This window comes from Psammomys obesus, unplaced genomic scaffold (assembly GCF_907164565.1).
Source record: "Psammomys obesus unplaced genomic scaffold, mPsaObe1.curated_primary_1811, whole genome shotgun sequence".
In the NCBI taxonomy this organism is placed as follows: domain Eukaryota; kingdom Metazoa; phylum Chordata; class Mammalia; order Rodentia; family Muridae; genus Psammomys; species Psammomys obesus.
The window spans coordinates 6235736-6255716 of record NW_026596057.1 but is presented as its reverse complement, the minus strand read 5'-3'; the positions used below and the strand labels follow the sequence as shown (position 1 = coordinate 6255716).

The following is a 19981-nucleotide window of genomic DNA, read 5'->3' as shown; positions in this document are numbered from 1 at the left end:
GGGCCATGTCTGGGTTCTGTGTCTATATCTGTGGCCTACGTTACCAACAAAGGCCATGTGGGATGGCCCTGGCCTGGGCTGATGCCTGGGACCTTGTTGATGTCCACAGGCTGTGCAGAGCTGGCCCTGCCCCTTGCCTGAGCAACATGGGAGATCTGGCCCTTCCCCTCACTGGATGCAGCACGGTAGAGCTGCATCCAGTAGGCCCCCCCTGTGCCCCACCTGGGCAGCACAGAAGCCATATTGGAGTAGGCATGAGTGAGCCAGCCCTGATGGGGGAGGGGAGGAGTAAGAAAGTTGGCCCCACCCCTTGCCATAATGGGCTCTGCCCCTTGCCAGGGAAGTACAGAAGGGCTGTCTCCGATGGCATAGGCTGGTCAGCCCCTTGCTGGCTGCCTTATACAGGACTGCTGGCCCAGCCCTTCACCTGAGCAAAGAGAGGAAAGCTGACCCAGATGGCACAGGTGCTGGAAAGCTGGCAGGCAGACCAACTCAGCTACCACCCAGGCCCAGTTCTAGAACTTTGAATTATCCCACCTCAGCCATCTACCCCATCAATGAACTGCTGGAGCATGTGAAGGGGCCGGTCATATAGATCCAAAGCTGCAGGATGTCCATGATACTGGGCAACAACAGAATACCTGAGAGGAGGAGTCAAGTATTGAAAGTGTGACAGAAACCAGAGGCCTCGGATCAGACTAATGACGCACTGCAATGAACATTTGCGGCTGAGGCTGTTTGGACAAAAGGGTATACTGTGTGACACACTGTGACACACCACACCTTCCACAGAGAGACTAATTTTTTTTTCTTTTTTGTTTTGTTTTCTTTATCGGGAGGTTGCAAGGGTGGAGGATGGATATGGAGGGATGGGGGAAGAGTGGGATTTGGGTGCATGATGTGAAATTTACAAAGAATCAATAAAAAGAAGACATGGCCTACAGACTTGCCTACAGGCAATCTAATGGTGTAGGCAACAGAATGCTAGCTAATACAAACAGGAAATACATGGAAGTACAAAATTAGCTAAGGGCCTTTCCCAAAGAACGTTGTCAAAGGTCAGCTATGCTTAGGAATTCTGGCTCCACCTTTGAAGGAACAGCCCTAAGACCAACTCTCAGAACAGTCACAAACTCTAGACCATGAAGAAAAACCCCAAGCCACAGATGACCATCCTTGCAAGAAAGAAATAGCACCATGGAGGGAAAAAAAATGCCCTTGGTTTTGTACGGTGTTTCATAGATTTTTTTTTTTTTTAACTTGAGAGAAAACTAAAACTTAAAGTTCATGATCTTGCAAAATGACTGGATCAAATCACTGGATAGACATAATAAAGGGAGCAAATTCAAAGTTAACACAGCAGGAAATCATGTGATGTGGTGAGCAAGAAGATTAGGTGCAACAGAAAACAAAGCTTTCATAGATGTGTGGAACCCATAATGTGTGAAGACATTTTATTTTTTCCTTCCTGAGAATACCTTGATTTTCTGGATTCCAAATACATGTCTTTTGCCTGTACTAAGTTCTGTGCCTTTCAGGATGAATCAATACCGAGCCCATAGTTTTCTTTCCATGAGGTCTCCTGTACCCACTGGCCTTTAAAGTTTATTTCTTTGGCCTTTTATTTTGCATATTGTAAGTTTTATTGTATGCATGCATATGAAAATCATAAACCACACATATGATTTTGATTTTTCTGCAATAAAATGTATTTTATAGGATAAATTATACACATTTATTTCAAATCAAAGGATGGATTGATCAAGACTTCAGGCTAAATATATGCATCTATTCCCTTCTATAATGTATAAGCAAGATAGTATAAAAGATCATAAAGATTACAAAGATAACAAGTGTATTAGAACACCCTAGATATTGACAAATTCTACCTTTGTGTTTGAACAGACTCTGAGCAGTTCCAGAAAGACTGATGTCAATCAGAAACTAGATGAACACAGGTGCCCAAACAGAGAAAACAGAGCCCAAAATTGTTTAAAAAAATAATTTCAAATGTAATATTGGCCTTTCAAAACTAATCAATTTCAAAAGTAAAGAAATCCCACTTAAAGATTACATCTCCCCCAAAGTACCACAGGGCCCAGGTGTCCAAATGCATTATGGGAGACATTTCTCACTCAAGCCACCAAACATTATTTAAGTGCTTAATTTTTCTTTTTGCATTACAAACAATATTTCAACAAACAACTTTTGTTTTGTTTTGGGTTGTTTTTTTTTTTTTTTTTGAGACAAGGTTTCTCTGTGTAGCCTTGTCTGTCCTGGACTCACTTTGTAGACCAGGCTGGCCTTGAACTCACAGAGCTCCGCCTGCCTCTGCCTCCCTGAGCGCTAAGATTACAAGTGTAGGCCAACTTTTAATTTATAGCCCCATAAGTATTGCTAAAGAATTAAATGGAATTCCTGGGTTAATGCGCAATTCTTTTAGCTACTGACAAATTGCTACCAGACTATCTTATAGAATTTTTTAATCCCATAAATATAACCTGTTGTCTCATTATTTAGACCATTCTTATAGACATATTCATCCAGCCATATCTCAACACTGTTAGTAGGCAATAAATCTGTGGAGCCAACTTACTGGCTGGAGAATTCTGTAAAAGTTAAATATCTGGTCTGGAGACATGACTCAGTAGATGAAGTGCTTGGCCTGTATGCGTAACAACTGGAGTTTGGAATCCCAGCACCCCCAGCTAGTTACAGCTGTACAGGGTACAGCTGAGACCCTGGTTCAGGGGAGAGCTGTCAAAGAAGACACCCAGCATCATCCTCTGGCCCCCAAGTGTGTATGTGTGTGTGCACTCTTGAACACAGTCACCTATACACACGCACGTATTTGCACCCATACACATATAGACATACATGCACACCATAAATACACATGACAAAAAGGAAAGAAAAATAAGAACATCAGTTGAAAATAATGCACATTTTCTATTTCCTTAAAAATACTGCCTCAGTGCAGGTCTCCTTCTGACTCCTTCAGTTATGAGAACTTTGCAAATATTGGTGTCAAAACTAAACAAGCTTCATTATTTGCTTTTGAGGTAGGATCTATGGAGACCAGAGTAGCCCTAAGCGGGTGACCTTGGAGCAGTTCTCAATCCATAGATCGTGACCCCCCACAGGGGTTGCATAGCAGATAGTTACATTACATTTTACAACAGCAGCAAAATTACAGTTAGGAGGCAGCATTGAAATAATGTCATGGTTGGGGATCACCACAACACGAGGAACTATTAAACGGCCACGGTGTTAAGAAGGCTGAGACCCTCAACTCAGTTGAAGAGTCCTACCTCAGCTTCCAATGTGCTGGGATAAGTTCTGTGGTGCTCAGATAATTAAAAAAAAAAAATTAAATTTAGCTCACTGGGAATGGAATTAAAATTCTCATTATACATATGAGGGAATGGTAAAAATCAAAACAAAACGACAATGAAACAGAACAAACTCAAGCCTCTTTCCCTTCAGGTGAATTAAAACGATGTAGCAAATGTTACAAAATACAAAATGTTACAAAAAAAAAAATCTGGTGGCACATGCCTGTAATCCCAGCAGGAGGCTCTCTGTGAGTTCCAGACTAGTCTGGTCTACAAAGTGAGTCCAGGATAGCCAAGGCTACATAGAGATACACCCTGTCTCAAAAAACCAAAACCAAACCAAAAAAAAGCAACCCTAATCTACTAATGCAGAACAATTATTTTTGTATCTTACATTTCTATGCACACATTTCCCGTCCCCTAGCAGTTATATTTGGAATGCATGTACATTTTTTTTTTTTAAAGACAAGATTTCTCTACAGCCCTGTCTGTCCTGAAACCAACTCTGTAGACCAGGCTGGCCTCCAACTCAGAGATCCACCTGCCTCTGCCTCCCAAGTGCTGGGATAAAAAGGTGTGCACCACCGCTGACCAGCTAGTGCATATAAATTTTATGCTGAGTGTTTACAATTTAATATCATAACCAACTTCTGTTTTCATCATCTTCATAATGAGTAATTTAGTAGTTAGCATAGTAAATGATTTTCCTGATGGAGCGTTAGGTTGTTTTCAGCGTTTGGCTGTCCAAGTCACATTATGGTTTGTGCTAATAGCATTTTTTGTGACTAGTAAATTGTTTCCTCAGAATAAATTCCCAAGAGACACATTATCGAATAAAAAGGCTATAAACATGTTTGTAGTCGTTGCTTCATGGTACCACGTTATTAGGCAAAGGGGCTCTATGAATCCCAGTGAGCGTACGAGCAGACACTTTCAAAAAAAATCCGTGCTATTTCCTTTTTTCATTTCTGACAATTCAGTGAGTTACAAACATCGGAAGACCCTCTAAGTTAAGATAACCAAATATTGAATACAACGTAAAAATCATCTACTTAGAGTGAATTACTGAACAGTCAAGGAACCTAAGATCTTTGCAAGTCGAAAGCAATGACTCTGGCTCTACCATCAGCCTGGGTGTCCTATAGCACACAGAAGGAAATTATGCTGCTGCATCCTTCCCTGGGAATCCATCCTCTTAAAAGACACGTGACTCAGTGAGACCTACCATTGGGGACGGCATTTGGATCACTGGCTAGCTTTTCTACCTGCAACCAACAATGACTAGGGTGATTCCTTAACACTATGAATACCATCCCCCACCTCAACCGTCTTTATGCAATGGTGATTCAGCCGTTAATGCCGCTCTCTTGAACTGATGATTGTGGTGGTCCTTTAAAGATACATTTCTTCTTTGCCTACTATTTGATGGTCTTCAGAAAAACAAGTGTCTTTTTCTTCCTGATCTGTATACTTTTAAAGATTATTTTATCATCTATTCTTTTTAATATCCCTGTTGACTCTCAGATTGTTTCCAATATGGTCACCTAGGATCACGTCAGATGGCTTCATGTGTCTGCCTCATCTATTGTGTAAGTCTGAGAGCACTTTCTTACTCGTGGCCCAGGCTTACAGACCCCTCCTATTCAAGGCCTGGAATCAGTAGTTTCTGCAGGAAGATCCTCTTCCAGTTAGTAGATGACAGCATTTGTAAACTAAATTCTGGGCAGTAACTCACGTCTACCAGGATATCACTGAGGTGAGAGTATTTCAGTGGACAGAGCTATACATATGTATATGTATATATATATACATATATATGCTATACATATAGACACATATGTAGTGTGTGTGTATATAAACAGAAGTAACTTAATGTAACAGGATGTCAAAGTTTTGATAACAGCCCTGGGGTGGGGGGGAGGGAATTAACCTAAATGTCAGTAGAAACTAGTTCCTTAACTGTAAAGAGTATTTATATTCTAAGAAAAAAATCTCAAAAACATGAATATGTGGTATTTGACCATTGATCTGCTACTTTGGGGATAACTTAGTGTATTATATGATTGAGTAAATGACAACGTTGATGTTGTTTGGGACCAATATCACTATGGGAGAAGACAATAAAAACATATTTAGTGAATGTGTACTGGAACTTTTGTATTCACAACATTTTGTAAAAAGCTACTTAACTGGAATCAGTTTGTCCAAAGATAGGAAGGTTTTGCTTTCTATCTAGAAGAATGATGGTTTAAAAGTAATTTGCTGTGAAAAATTCACATCATAGCAGGGTGTGGTTGTGCACGCCTACAATTCCAGCTCTTGAAGAGGCAGAGGCAGGCAGATCTCTGTGAGTTCAAGGCCAGTTCACTGGTCTACAAAGTGAGTCCAGGACGGCCAAGGCTACACAGAGAAACCCTGTCTCTAAAAATAAAAACAAAAAAAAAAGAAAAGAAAAGAAAAAAAAATCAGATCATACCACATTGGATGTTGCAGGAAGAAAAGGCAAATGTCCCTTTAGTGTTCCGTCAGTCAGCAAAACAGACATCCAAACAAGTTTTTCTTACCTTGAACTTTTACATAGTATTTGTAAAAAGGGGAAAGACAAGTGTCCAAGACAGCATAAAGATTGCAAGATAGGTGGAAAATAAGGAGGAAACATCTTCCATTCCTGCTTATGTAAGTAGAAAACAACCTTATTCTGAACAAAATGTCTTTTGTATTTTTCTCAACAGTACATTTTTCTTTGGAGGAGAATGAGTGCTTATAGAAACATTCTGATATGGCATCTGAATTCTGTACTTTGGACATAGGCAGGAAAGTATAGGTGGCTGAAAATCTCCTAGCTAGTGAAGAAACCATTTTCTCTAGGGATGTTTCTTTTAATTACATAGATAATTTATATATAATTTATGAAAAGAAAGAAATGTCACATATTCATATTAGACTGTTCTCAATATTTTGCTACTAAAATTAGACCATAACAAACAGCCTAATATATGTATTTTTATATTGTTGGCGGTGTGTTAGAAAGTAACACTGTGAGAGAAAATTGTCCATAGAGTGTATTAGGGTTCTTTCAAGAAAGAAACACAATAAAAAGAACTACATATGGCTATAAAAGTTGTGTTTTCAGTATATACTCACTTATATAGACCTATAAGATATGAAAACATAATGAAATCTATACACCTAAAAAAGACAATCAAGAGAGCGGACATGGGGTAAGATTATCAATCCTCGTTTAGAAAGACAGATGGGATGCGCATTGAACATATGACAGGAGTCTACTGAGCGCATTTGAAAGACTCTAACTAGCAGTGTTTTCAAAGCAAAGACTCATGACCATACCTTTGGCAGAGTACAGGGAATCATAAGAAAGAAGGGGAGTTAGTCTGATGAGGAAAGGATAGGAGCTCCACAAGGACCAAATATATCTGGGCACAGGATCTTTTCTGAGAATGACATGCAACCAAGGACCATGTATGAATGTAACCTAGAACCTCTGCTCAGATGTAGCCTGTGGTAGCTCAGTAACCAATTGGTTTCCCATAGTGAGGGGAACAAGGACTGTTTCTAACAGGAACTCAATGACTGGCTCTTTGGCCTCCCCACCCTCCAAGGGAGGAGCAGTCCTGTTAGGCCACAGAGGAGAGCTTTGCAGCCAGTCCTGAAGATACCTGATAAAACAGGATCAGATGAATGGGGAGGAGGTCCCCCCTATCAGTGGACTTGGAAAGGGGCATGGTGGAGATGAGGGAGGGAGGGAGGGACTGGGAGGGAATGAGGGATCCGGACACGGCTGGGATACAGAGTTAATAAAATGTAACTGATAAGAAAAAAAATAAAATTAAAAAAAAAATAATTTCACTCAAAAAAAAAAGTTGTGTTTTTTTGGATTGACATATTTTTGTTAGAGGATGGGTAGTCCAATAGGGACCACCTATTTTCCAGAAATGCAGAGCACTGGGTGACTTCTTAGTTTTAGCAGATAGAAGCCCCAGGAGCATAGGCAGTTAGTGGAATGGTCCCAGTCTGAGGCTCGAGCCCAGAGTTCCACGGAGACTCAGGAATGGAGTCCGTGTTAAAAGACAGACAAGGCTGAAGGCTGATGCCCACAGGAAAAGGCAGCAGCCACCGATGCACTCACTCAGCAGGAATGGAATGGCGCCTTCCTGAGCTCATTGCTAATTAGCTTCCTTCATTATTGGCCATTCCCTCCGGGCCATTGTAGAGGACACATTTTATTAACCACATCTATGTAGCCATTCAAGCGGGGATTCTGAAAAGTCTTGATCGCCATTTCATGGGAAGATGAAGATCCCTCTACTTCACCTTTCATTATTCAATCCACCCTTTCCAGAGCCCCTAGCCTTGCTCTACTCTAGGCAGTTAAGCTGGTGTGTTTTTTAATTCCCATTACTCTTTCCAAGACACCGTGTGTGTGTGTGTGTGTGTGTGTGTGTGTGTGTGTGTGTGTGTGTGTGTATGTGTGTGTGCTTTTCCAGACAGGATTTCTCTAGCCTTGGCTGTCCTGGACTCATGTTGTAGACCAGCCTAGCCTCAAACTCATAGAGATCCACCTGCCTCTGCCTCCCTGAGTGCTGAGGTTACAGGCGTGTGCCAACAAAGACACATTTTTAAGAGTGAAGTCTACAACACTCCTAGAAATTTTTCCACCAACCCAGACTAATAGGTTCCGCTTTAGGACTCAGGAACTGGGGACAGTTTTCTATTGCAGGACAAATTCCAGTTCCTTTCTGACAGAGCTAGCTCCATCAAGTTGTCTCCCAGCTGCTAAGCCTAAAATGAGCATTTGTGTCTTCGCATACTGCAATAGATGACTATGCTGGGTGTTTTACATGCCGGCGTCTCTCTTCATTTTTATTTATTTATCTTCTTTTTCCTTTTGAAACAGAGTCTCATTCTGTAGGCCAGGCTGGCCCCCTCACTATGTAGCTCATCCTGGCCTCAAATGCGCGGTAAATCTTCCGCCTGAGCCTCGCTTATGTTGGGGTTTCAGGTGCATACTCAGATTTATATTTATATTTAATTATTGTGATGTAAAAAAAAAATCCTCCCATTTTTATAAATACCGTATCACTTTACATAGGAAGAACCTGAAGTTCAGAGAGATTTAAAGTTTTGCTCGGGGTCACATAGCCAGTTTGTGGTAATACCCATACAATTCTGTGGCATTTACAGATGAAAATAGATGGGCCATTGTGAACAGGTTTTTTGTTTGTTTGTTTGTTTGTTTGTTTGTTTGCTTCTATTCCATGCCGTGTCTCTACAATCTGGCGAAGTAGAAAATCTAGTCTATTAGATAAAGCCCAGTAAAATGTAAGTTGGATTTGATTTTCTGGGTATTTCCACGTGGCTGAGTTCCTCATTCCTGTGCACCCTGGGGCTTCGTGACATCTCAGAGGCCATCTCAGGGCAGGCCCGGTAGCAACGACATGACTGAGAAAAAGTCTCATTTCTCAGAGTCTGACAAGATTCCTTTATTTAAGGAAACATTCCACATATGAAAATCACAAAGACTCTCCTATTACCCCAAGCCAGACTGACTGGAGACATCTTTTAACGAGATAAGATGATAAAGCTGAACTTCTGAGATATTGTTCATCTCTTCCTCTCTGCTAGGAGCAGAAGCAAGGGCTTGCCGGCTTAGTGAGGTTGTCTGTATTCCTGTAACCTTGTCCAGGAAGGGATCTCCAGAGACAGAACTCTGCTTTCTCTCCAAAATCAACATCATCCAGCAACCCGAAGGAACTTCTGAACATCAAAAGCCAAGGGTCAGAGCCCAGAGAGCAAGGAAATTCTGTTTTGAATGTCAGCCCAGCATCTTCCAGGCTCCCGTCCCTGGACCATGCACACATCACTCACTGTCAGAGTTATTTAATCACCTTTGCCATGCTGCAACACACACATGCTAGCTCTTCAGCCTGCCATGCTGGTGAAGGTGTTGACGGACATCACAGATGGGTGGCTTTGTCTGCACACTTGCCAGGGTGTGCCGGGGGGGGGGGGGGGGGGGGGCTGGTGCGCTTGGAGTTTCCAGACCAGGCACAGCGCCCATTTTTCTATCTTAATGTTTTCCTACGTTTCTGTCAGCGCCGTCCAATTTAGGCATGATGGTTGGGACCTGGTGCTTGTTGGGAAGGCCCGGTTTACCCTTCTCAGAATTTTAACACACTTAAAGGGATTTGGTTATGCAACACTCTTTTGGCCTGCATCGTAGCTAATCTTGTCACCTGGCCAAAGCATAGTATCACTGGGAAGAGGGTCCCAATGAGCCATTGTCTGCATAAGGCTGACCTGTGGGCATGCTGGTGGAAGGTTTTCTTACTTATGTTAATTGAAGTGGGAAGGCCCACCCTGCATGTGGGAATACTCTTTCATGGGTCCTGGACCACATAAAAGTAGAGAGAGGAGGCCGCATAGTAGGCACGCATGGCTCCATTCTCTCTCTGCTCTTGGCTGTGGCTACGATGTGAGAAGCTGTCTCAAGCCCCTGCCTCTTCTCCCCACAACGATGGACTACGACCGAGCACTTCGAGCTAAAATAACCCCCCTGTCGTCTCAGTTGCTTTTTAGCATTTAATAAACTAGGACAGAGTGGGAAGGAGGACTGAACCAGGCAATGTAGATTGTTCTTAGCTGGTGGCCAATAGCCAGCAAATCCTAAGAACCTCTGTCCCAGGTCCACAAGGAACTCCATTCCGCCTATAGTTTGAAGGAGCTCAGCAGCAGATTAATTTCTGAGGCTCCCAATAAGAGTCTGATAATCAGATAATTTATTATCAGTCTGATAATAAATGTGTGCTGTTTTCATCCACAGAATCTGTAATAACTTGTTAGCCTAAAGCTAGAAGATGTAAAAGCTGGGCTGCTAAGCTAGCTCAGAGGGCAAAAGCACTTGCTGCCCTCTGAGTCCCAGGACCCACATTGGAAGGAAGGAGAGAACTCTCTCAAGTTGTCCTCTGATCTCCACACCTGTGCTGTGGCACATGTCTGCCCAGGTGTGCAAGTGGGCATACACACAACTAAACAAATCATAACAAAAATTCAAAGACCAACAGTATCCCAGGATAACGTACAAGCCACGTCAGACTGAAACACAGGTACCTGCAATTCCTTCTGGAGGGCTTTCTTGGGCTGCAGACACCCCCGGGAGTGCAGGATTGCCATGCCTTCCCAGGGTTGTCTTTCAGCCAGTGACGGATAGACATCGTCAGGCTTGGTGTGCTGTTTCACAGAGTTTTCTAGTAAAGCTGAGCTCTGGCTACTGCCGGTGGCAAGTCCCTTACTAGTACACCTCCTTGTGAGATTTTTTTCCTTCCTTCCCATCTCACTCCTTTGCTGACCTATCGGTTTTCTCAGGGTCATCTCTCAAGCAGGTAACTTGTACCACATTATGACTTGGATTCTTCAGAAATGTCCCTAACCTAAGATGCTGGCCCACAGAGCCAGGGCGGGAGTAAGCTGCTGGACCAGTTACCTGCGTGAAAACAAAGGTGTATTTCCCAGGTGAGAACTCTGAGCAAGCGTGACATTATCGAAAGGATACAAGATTTCAGATGACGCAGATGTGGATCTGCGCCCAAGTTCTGCCAGTTAGTAACCAAAACAAAACCAAAAAACAGACAAGGTTTTTGACCTCCTTGGGCTTCTGTTCTGTCTCCTGTAAGATGTGTTTAATGTCTACCTTCCATGTCATCATATATGTACAAAACAATATGTATAAAGTAGTTGTCAACAGCGATCACTCATTAGTTCTGCAGTTAAATATTCACGGGTAACAATAGAGCCATTTCCAAACAGGGAACATCAGCCTAATGGACCGGATCGTTACGGCTCCCATGGCTGACATGGGTGTAAAGAGACCTACAAACTCAAGTTGTGCGCCTTTTCTTTCCCTCAAATCACCTTTCTAAACTTGAGGGAAAATGACCCTTTTCCCCTGGACTATTAGTGGCATTTTAATGCTATTTGGAACTGATGCATTTTTTTTTTTTTCTGAGAACACTAAAAAATCAAAGTTATATTTTCAAACATGTCCAGGCTGGGAGTTTTCTACTGGCAAGGACTGAGAACAAAGCTAAGAATAGTCCCTGAGAAAAAGTCTAGCTTTCAAAACAAGCGGCAGGAGGGGCCAAGGGAAACAAACCAGGGGACTTTTCTCCCAACCTGAGTGCTCTCCCTCCCGAGTTAGACAACAGTCACCAGGCAGCCTGGCTACATTCAGGAAAAGTTCAGCTAATTACCCAGCCCACCCTCTCTTGTTTCTTCCGATTGGGGAATTCACCAGAGTTGGCTCATTTAGAAGAAATTCCCATTAGTTATTCCTTAATTCCAAAGCAGTAGGCAAGGAAGCTTTGAGATAAGGTGCTGCCAAGCAGGAAGCAAAGTGAAGCCATGCCAGGCAGGAAGCAGAGCTAAGTCACACCAAGCAGGAAGCAAAGCCATATTAAGACACTGAAGTTTCTCATCATCTCAGGAGCTCCAGGAATGGGGCCAAAGAGTATGGAATCCTCCTGCACCTGACGGGAAAATAAAGCAAGTGAATGCACACACACACACACACACACACACACACACACACACACACACACACGCCGACACATGAACACACAGACGTGCACTCATACACTCACACAGACACATACATGACCAGAGAGTCATGCACATACATAGACACAGACACACACATACACTCACATACATGCACACACACAGGCACACACAGAGACATGCACACACACAGACACATGCTCTCTCACACACACATTTCTCTCTTCCTTGTTTATAATTCATGTTCTTCCCATCTGCAAGAATTCAAAAAGGCAGCTCGTCCTAAACACTCTTTATATATGTGCAGCATTGTCACAAAGCTGACCATCCCTGCACCTCAGCTCTCCAGTTTGGTCAAGACTCTGATACCTAAGGATGTGGGTTTTTTTGTTTGATTTTTTTTTTTTTGTTTGTTTGATTTGTAGTCCAAATTGGCAGTCCTCCTGCATCAGCCTCCTGAGCTTTGGGATTTCAAGCTTGGGACAGCACACTCAGCTAAGGTACATTTTACTGAGATGATCAGGGGACTCTTCTCCACAGATTAGGCTGAGAACCCTATATCTTCCTATGGGCGTGAGGAGCAGAGTGGGCAGACAGCGGGCTGTCTGAAGGCCTCTAGCTGCCGTATCCCCGGTGAATTTTTGGGGAATGAGCACTGTGCTTCAAGTCCTTTATCTTTCCTTCCACCCCTTTTACATTGAGGGTTTTAACCACTTCAGTGCTCCTGAGGGAATTGAAAGGTAACCAGATCAAATGTACACTGAACGTATGCATGCTTTGATCAGACAAGGAATGTGACTTCATGCTGTGATGGCTCAGTGACATCATCGCCTTCTTTTGCTATTTGGATGCAGAAGAGAAGGGCTTGCATACTGGAAACAAGAAGGGATCTTCGGTAGCATTTTCTTCCTCTACCCGTTCTATAAAGATAATTTAGATGTCATCAAAGTAGAAATTTGGAGGTGCTAAGGCTTTTGAAAACCCAAAAATAAGAGATAAGAAAGAAAAGCCTTTGCAGAGGTAGGAGAATGGGGAACTTCATCCGAGGAGGCAGGAGAGGAAGACGCTGCTCGGAATTCTCAGTTCCGTTCAGCAGTGACAATTGAAACATGAATTGAAGCATCTAGAAAGAGTTTCTCTTTCTTTCTTTCTTTCTTTCTTTCTTTCTTTCTTTCTTTCTTTCTTTCTTTCTTTCTTTCTTCTTTTGTTTCTTTTTTTGGTCACACCTTACCCAACAATCTGCTATCTCTACAGGACAGTCTTGGTTAATAAGTGTGTCAGTGACCCTACAGGCTCAGTTGGACCCTCACTCCCTCAGGAGCACTGAGGCGGTTTAAACCCTCAATGTAAAAGGTGTGGAAGGAAGGATAAAGGGCTTGAAGCACAGTACTCCTGAAGCAAGGATCTGTGGTGCCTGGTGGAGCATCGTGGTGTCTCTGTGTGTGCATCCTCTTCTTTCTGTTGTTCACATCCATGCAGGGCATTCCGTCTCCCATGACTGAGGCCCTCAAGAGCTCTATATCAGCCTAGGTTGAAAACTAAACAGATCAGAGCTAACTGGCTACATCTTCAGAGTCTGGGGAACTCCGTACAGACTGAAGTACGTGTAAGTAGCTTGCTTCTCGTGAGCTTTGTATTATTTGAAGGGAATTAATATTCAAAAAAACCCCAACCACTCAAGTCTCATCTAATTTCCTTTTCAAACTTACCTTCCACAACCACTGCTAAAGTGACTGTCCCTCCCTGGTGCGGGACAGGATGAACCAGATGAGGGACGAGCCAGACGACGTAGCTGCAGAAGGCTCTGCTTGGCCTGAGCTTCCTCAGGAGGTCTGTTTAGAGCTTCTCCAGCAACATATGCAACAAGGGCAAGTCCATCAACTCTCAATGCCCACGCACGGGACTTTCAAGTCCAGTCTCAGGGGCAAGACATAGGAAATGTCCTGGGAGAATGTAGGATGACAGGGTGAGCGGATTGGAAATAACATACCTCTAGTTATGTTTGTGTGCATCTTTAGATATACATGAAACCTCTTTTATTTGCAAATATCTTCTATGATTTGCTCTTATTTTTCTTTCTGATACTGAGGTCTCTACCTAGAGCTCATTCTGTATAAACTTAGAATACATGTTTTGCCCTTTTGCATTGGAGAAAGCCCTTGCCTTTGATGAGGATCTTCTGACAAATGAGGCTTAGAGCCAGCAGTTCCTTGCGTTGCCTGTTGTTTTCCCTTTCCCACTTGCTTCCTATTTCTGAGGAGCCCTGTCCTGTCCTCATGGCACCCCTTCCATGCTACTTACTGTCCTGGGTCTTTTTCTTGCCGCCATGCCTCACATCCTTTGGCAGAGAGCTCCAGTGATGGAAGGGCTTGAGGAAGAAGAAGGCAAAGACTTGGGAGTGAGAAGAGCAGAGCAGAGACCTCAGTATGAGTATAAGAACTGAAGGCACCACGGTCTGTGCAAGGGGGATGGACAAGGAGATCAGCTGTCTGAGTTTCAACTATATATCTCTGCGCAGTTAGATGAGAGAAACCTGGTTAGACAGATAGTTAGATGATAGATAAATAGACAGATGATAGATAGATAGATAGATAGATAGATAGATAGATAGATAGATAGATAGATAACATCTGGTTCCTTAATATCCTCATCTGTACCACAGGATAGGGTACAGGTTTCACAAATTATAGAACTAAAAAACAATACAGATGAACATGACAATATGCTCAGAATAAAGCATGGCACAGAGGAAGCACTCAGAAAGTTAGAGGTTATAATCAGGAGTCTAGGTCATTAAGTAGGTACTGCGTCACTATAGATATTGTATCACTACTCTCAAAACTAGAAATTTGGTTATAAAAAAAATCCATGGATGCAAATGTATGATTGAGGGTTTTTTATGACTTATTTGCAAAATAATTGTTAGGTACTTACTCAACATTTCAGATACATTTTCAAGATTTAAGTCAACGTACATATTTTTTTTTCTTCCGTTTTGAAATGATGTCTCTGGCCTCAAACTCCTGTGTCAGCCTCCCAAATGCTGGATGATGGGTATGTGCCACACTTTCTTGACTAGGCTTTTTAAAATTGCTAGATGCACATTTGTAATTCGTATGTAGGCACCTAGGTAGATAGACAGATAAACAGATCATATATGGACACAACTTTACTGCCTTAATCCTCCCTTAAAAAGATCTAGGTAGAGACCTCAGTATCAGAGAGAAAGACCTCAGTATCAAAGAGCAAGTTGTAGAAGAGATTTGTGAATGAAGGAGGTTTCCTGTACGTGATACCTTCAGATGCATATAAATAAAATCAGCGATGTATGGGTTACATTTCTACATATGCTGAACAATAACAACCATATTCAGCTAAGTAGGCTAAGGTGAAGGATTGAGACAGTGTCAATATCAAAATAAGTGAAAGATGGTGGGAAGGCAGAAGGGGTAAATTTTTATCTCTCATTTAATTTGTATCATATATTCAGAATAGGTGAGTGAGGCTTCTTTTGTAGCATTGTCATAGCTAGTGAGTAGAATGTGAGAATGAACACATGTTCATGAATCACTCCCCTGTACCACTGTGCCTGTTAGAATGGGCTAAGGGAGCAGGTGAATGAACAGAAAGTGGGTGCTGATGGATTAAAGAGAAAATTGAGAGTGATAGATTATGGATAATAAAATATTCTTAGCTTTGTTTATGTTTGTGAAACCCATTTCTACACATGAGTGATAACAGTAATTCAACATTATGACACAGGAATTAAAATCACATATTTGAATCATATTTGATAAAATTGTATATGAATTGCAGGAGCCCAGAAAAAGATTAGTTTAATGGGGTTTCTGACATCACTATGAAAGTGTTTTAACTCGGTGGATATTCCCAGAAAACTTTTTGGATGTGGTTGAGGATTTCCTCCTTACCAGATTTTGATAATAATGTCCTATGACTCACAGGAAGCCAGCTCCTCTATAAAGAGGCTCCAGCCAAAGCAATAACCAGTGGTCCTTGGCTGACTACACAACCAAACTGCGAGAAGAGAAAGACAGAAGTAGGAGCAGTGCCTCTGAGGATTCCAACGCTCAAACAACCATTGCAGAATAGTAAGTGAAGTGCAGATTCTGAGCCAGAGGAGACTTGGGTCTATACCATAGATTTATATGTGTATACACATATGAAAAAAAAAAAAAAAAAAAGCTTTCTAATGAAAAACTCTGTCTAAGCTGTTATAACAGTGTAACCTGCCTTTTCTCTTTATTTAAAAATAATTAAAATCTTAAAGTTTGCATTTATTTACCATAGTAAATGTCCGCAACCTAAGTGGTGAGGCACAGGAATCCTAAAACCTCACAGTGTTGACTTAAATGCTACGACAGAACCGTGTGAGGAACCCACACTTACAGTTTCCGTCTGTGACTAATTCCGCACTTTCTCTCCTCAGAAAAGCATCACCGGTCTAATCTCCGGATGACAGGAGCTGCTGGAGCCATGACTGCCTCACGCTCTCTCGCCACTCTCACTTTTGGTAAGCTGGAGTCAACCGAGACCAGGGTCACTCGCCCACTCATCAGTTCACCCCGCTGACTCTTAAGAGCGAGGGTATTTTGCTGTGTGGGGTTGTTCTGTGTTTTGTGTGGTGGTGAGCAAGATTGCTGACCTCTCCCTGTGGTTCTGCCCTGTGGTGGGAATACTTAGTTCCCTTACATGGGAAGGATGGATCTTAAATGACCTGTTGGTTCATTTGGTTCCTGAAAGGGAGCTCGGACAGGTGTCACGTTGCATCCAATGAACTTTATTTTCTCTGACTTCCATTGTACTGTGTAGTTGGAGGATAGCATTGTTTGGGCCATCACAAGGCCCTTACAAGCCAGAAGTAAGATACCACAAAGCAAGACTAAACTTTGCTGTTCCTTTCTTGCTCCAACCCAGTGCTTCTCGTTGGAAAGAGCATAGCTTGGTATTACAACACCTCCACTGAACCCATGACGTATGATGAAGCCAGTGCTTACTGTCAACAGAAGTACACACATCTGGTGGCCATCCAGAACAAGGAAGAGATCAACTACCTGAACTCCACCCTGAGATATTCACCAAATTATTATTGGATTGGAATCAGAAAAGTCAATAACGTATGGATCTGGGTGGGGACCCAGAAGCCTCTGACCGAGGAAGCTAAGAACTGGGCTCCAGGTGAGCCAAACAACAAGCAAAGAAACGAGGACTGTGTAGAAATCTACATCCAAAGACCCAAAGATTCGGGCATGTGGAATGACGAGAGATGTGACAAAAAGAAGCTGGCTCTGTGCTACACAGGTATGAAGAGTCTGCCGGGTGGAAGGCAGGTTCTGCACACAGGCAGCCTGACAGAGTTAAAGAATGCAAAAACAATTAGTCTCTGCTGTGCACATACTCGGCTCTTAAAGAGAGGATCATAAACACTCCAATAATAATGGGCATCTCCTTTTAGTGATTTCTGTGGGTAAAGTCAAGAATGTATGGGTATATGTATACATGCATGCAAACATAGCTCTATCTATATTTACAGAGTATATACACTTGAATAAAATATGTGTTCTAGCTGTTTGTTTGTAGCTATTCTACTGGAATTCATTTATTACCACCAAATTATACAGCAGATGAACCTAGGCCTTGGATCTGGCATGTCAGTCAAAATCTCGAGCCCTGATGTCGTTAGTATTATCTGGATTGCACTGATTCTAAATTAGAAACAAACAAAAACACACGATGAACGCTATGTGACTGACTGTCCTCACACGGACTGTGCTTTCTCAGCTTCCTGTGCCCGTGAATCCTGCAGTGGTCACGGCGAGTGCGTGGAGACCATCAATAGTTACATCTGCAAGTGCCACCCGGGCTTCCTTGGACCCAACTGTGAGCAAGGTAAGTCTTGTCCTCGCCTGTTCAAACATGTCTCCAAAGATGGTCTCGTGTTCCAGATGGCTTGTCAGCAGGGTCCACGTGTTTTCTCTACCTGAGTACACAGAGTAAGAGTACTGTAGCAGGTGAGACTATGAAATCAGACCCTCCTGGGTCTAACTCCAGACTTACTACCTTGAAGAAGTAGTCTTACAGGATGATGGCATATTTCAGTTGTCATCAAACTAAACTTAATACTGCACGTGACAGCTCTCTGTATCCAAGCTTTTGAGGTTTCAGAGAAACACAAAGCTAATAGTAGAGAGAGTGTCACAGTCTAATGGTGCCACAGAGCCTGGACCACAGGAAGTGTCCAATGGGCAGTAATGACAGTGTCCAGTGTTCCTCTCTCAAGTGCAAGGTGGGAGATGAGCAGATGTGTGACTTGATTATTTTTTTCAGTTGTGACCTGCAAACGACAGGACAATCCTGACCACGGAAGCATGAACTGCACTCATCCTTTTGGCCTCTTCAGCTATAATTCCTCCTGCTCTTTCAGCTGTAATAGGGGCTACCTGCCCAGCAGCATGGAAACGACCACGTGGTGTATGTCCTCTGGAGAATGGAGCGTGCCAGCCCCAGCCTGCCACGGTAACGCTCAAATGCAACAAAGCTTTTCACTCCTCCTCATTGCCTTCATTTCTATCCAACATATAATTTACTCCAATTCTGTGCAAAGTTCTTCTTGTTTCATTTAACAAAATGAATTCTCTCTATGGGTTGTATGGGAAACCCGGTACCTGTTAGGTTTAATGTAGGATTTTTCACTTTTTTGGGTATTTGGGAGGGCAGTATTTCTGAGGTTCTGGGGAGATGTAAAGGAAGTTGTCATGGAGACGGTGGAAACACATCTGGTCAGCCTCATGACTTTCTTGTGGACTTTCCTGTCCAGCTCTCCCATGCACTGGGACCTACTTTAGCGATGATCTTCTGCTTACACAGCTATCTTAGTCCTCTGGGGCAATCAAAAAGATTCACTGCTTAGGTCCTTTGTATGTCAATATTGCTTTGACACCAAGTCAGGAATCTTGATCTCAAAGCTGTTATTTTCTTCATTTTTGTTGTTTCTACGTGTAGTAAAATAAATCAGAAACCACCCAGTATAGTCAAAGCGAAAATTAAGAGGAAAATATAAAAATATGAATAGCATAGTAAAGACTTAAAACATTTGTTATGAGTCTTTATGTTATCAAGAATTGGCTCGGGAGTTTGGGCCATGCCCTTTGAAGATGGGTTTCACCTTCTTTGATACACCGTAATTTAAGAGAAAATAAAAGCACCTATGGAATTTTCTTTGAGTGAAACTCTCTCTTCTCTTTCATCTCCTCAGTGGTTGAATGTGAAGCTTTGACAAACCCTGCCAATGGTTTCAGAAAATGTTCCTCAAATCCTGGGAGCTTCCCCTGGAACACGACCTGTACATTTGACTGTGAGGAAGGGTACAGACGAGTTGGAGCTCAGAATCTACAATGTACCTCATCCGGGATCTGGGACAATGAGAAGCCATCATGCAAAGGTAGTGTTCTTCTGTGTTGAGATCCATCCATTCTCTTCCTTAACCAAAGGCTGGAGATGGGCAAGCTAGGTTTACTAATTTGGAGGGGTGCTTGTGTTCCAGCTGTGACCTGTGATGCCATCCCTCAGCCTCAGAATGGCGCCGTGAGCTGCAGCAGCTCAACAGCTGGAGAGCTGGCCTTTAAGTCATCCTGCAACTTCACTTGCGAGCACAGTTTCATGCTGCAAGGGCCAGCCCAGGTTGAATGCAACGCACAAGGGCAGTGGATACCACAGATTCCAGTTTGTAAAGGTGAGTAAGAAACTGTCCCTTTAACACTCTCATTTCCACAAACTCTGTCATCTTCTGTCTTGGACAATGACATCGGGTATCCCCTGTAACTATTATGAGGGCAACAGTAGTATCGTGGAAATTGATGTTTAAAAAAGGAACATATGGCCAGAAAACAGCACTGTATGCAAGTGACATTAAAAAAAGATGTTTTTTTTTCTTTTTTGTTTCTAAACTAGAGTATATTAATAACATTAATTTGCTGGCATTGGCATAGGGTAAGGAGAATTCTTAATGTAAGAGAAACCCCATTTAAAACGTACAATACAGAATAATGGAAGTG

General features: G+C 42.5%; 1 protein-coding gene across 1 annotated transcript in view; it reads left to right on the top strand.

The window, feature by feature from the left end:
* Nucleotides 1-15946: 15946 nt before the first annotated feature.
* Sele (selectin E) overlaps nucleotides 15947-19981 on the top strand; it is a 7181-nt gene continuing 3146 nt past the window's right edge. The window contains exons 1-7 of the mRNA XM_055624694.1: nucleotides 15947-16018; nucleotides 16357-16440; nucleotides 16845-17228; nucleotides 17709-17816; nucleotides 18255-18443; nucleotides 19183-19368; nucleotides 19471-19659. Of these exons, the coding sequence (XP_055480669.1) occupies nucleotides 16383-16440; nucleotides 16845-17228; nucleotides 17709-17816; nucleotides 18255-18443; nucleotides 19183-19368; nucleotides 19471-19659 (1114 nt within the window). The 5' untranslated portion in view covers nucleotides 15947-16018; nucleotides 16357-16382. The remainder of the gene's footprint in view (nucleotides 16019-16356; nucleotides 16441-16844; nucleotides 17229-17708; nucleotides 17817-18254; nucleotides 18444-19182; nucleotides 19369-19470; nucleotides 19660-19981) is intronic.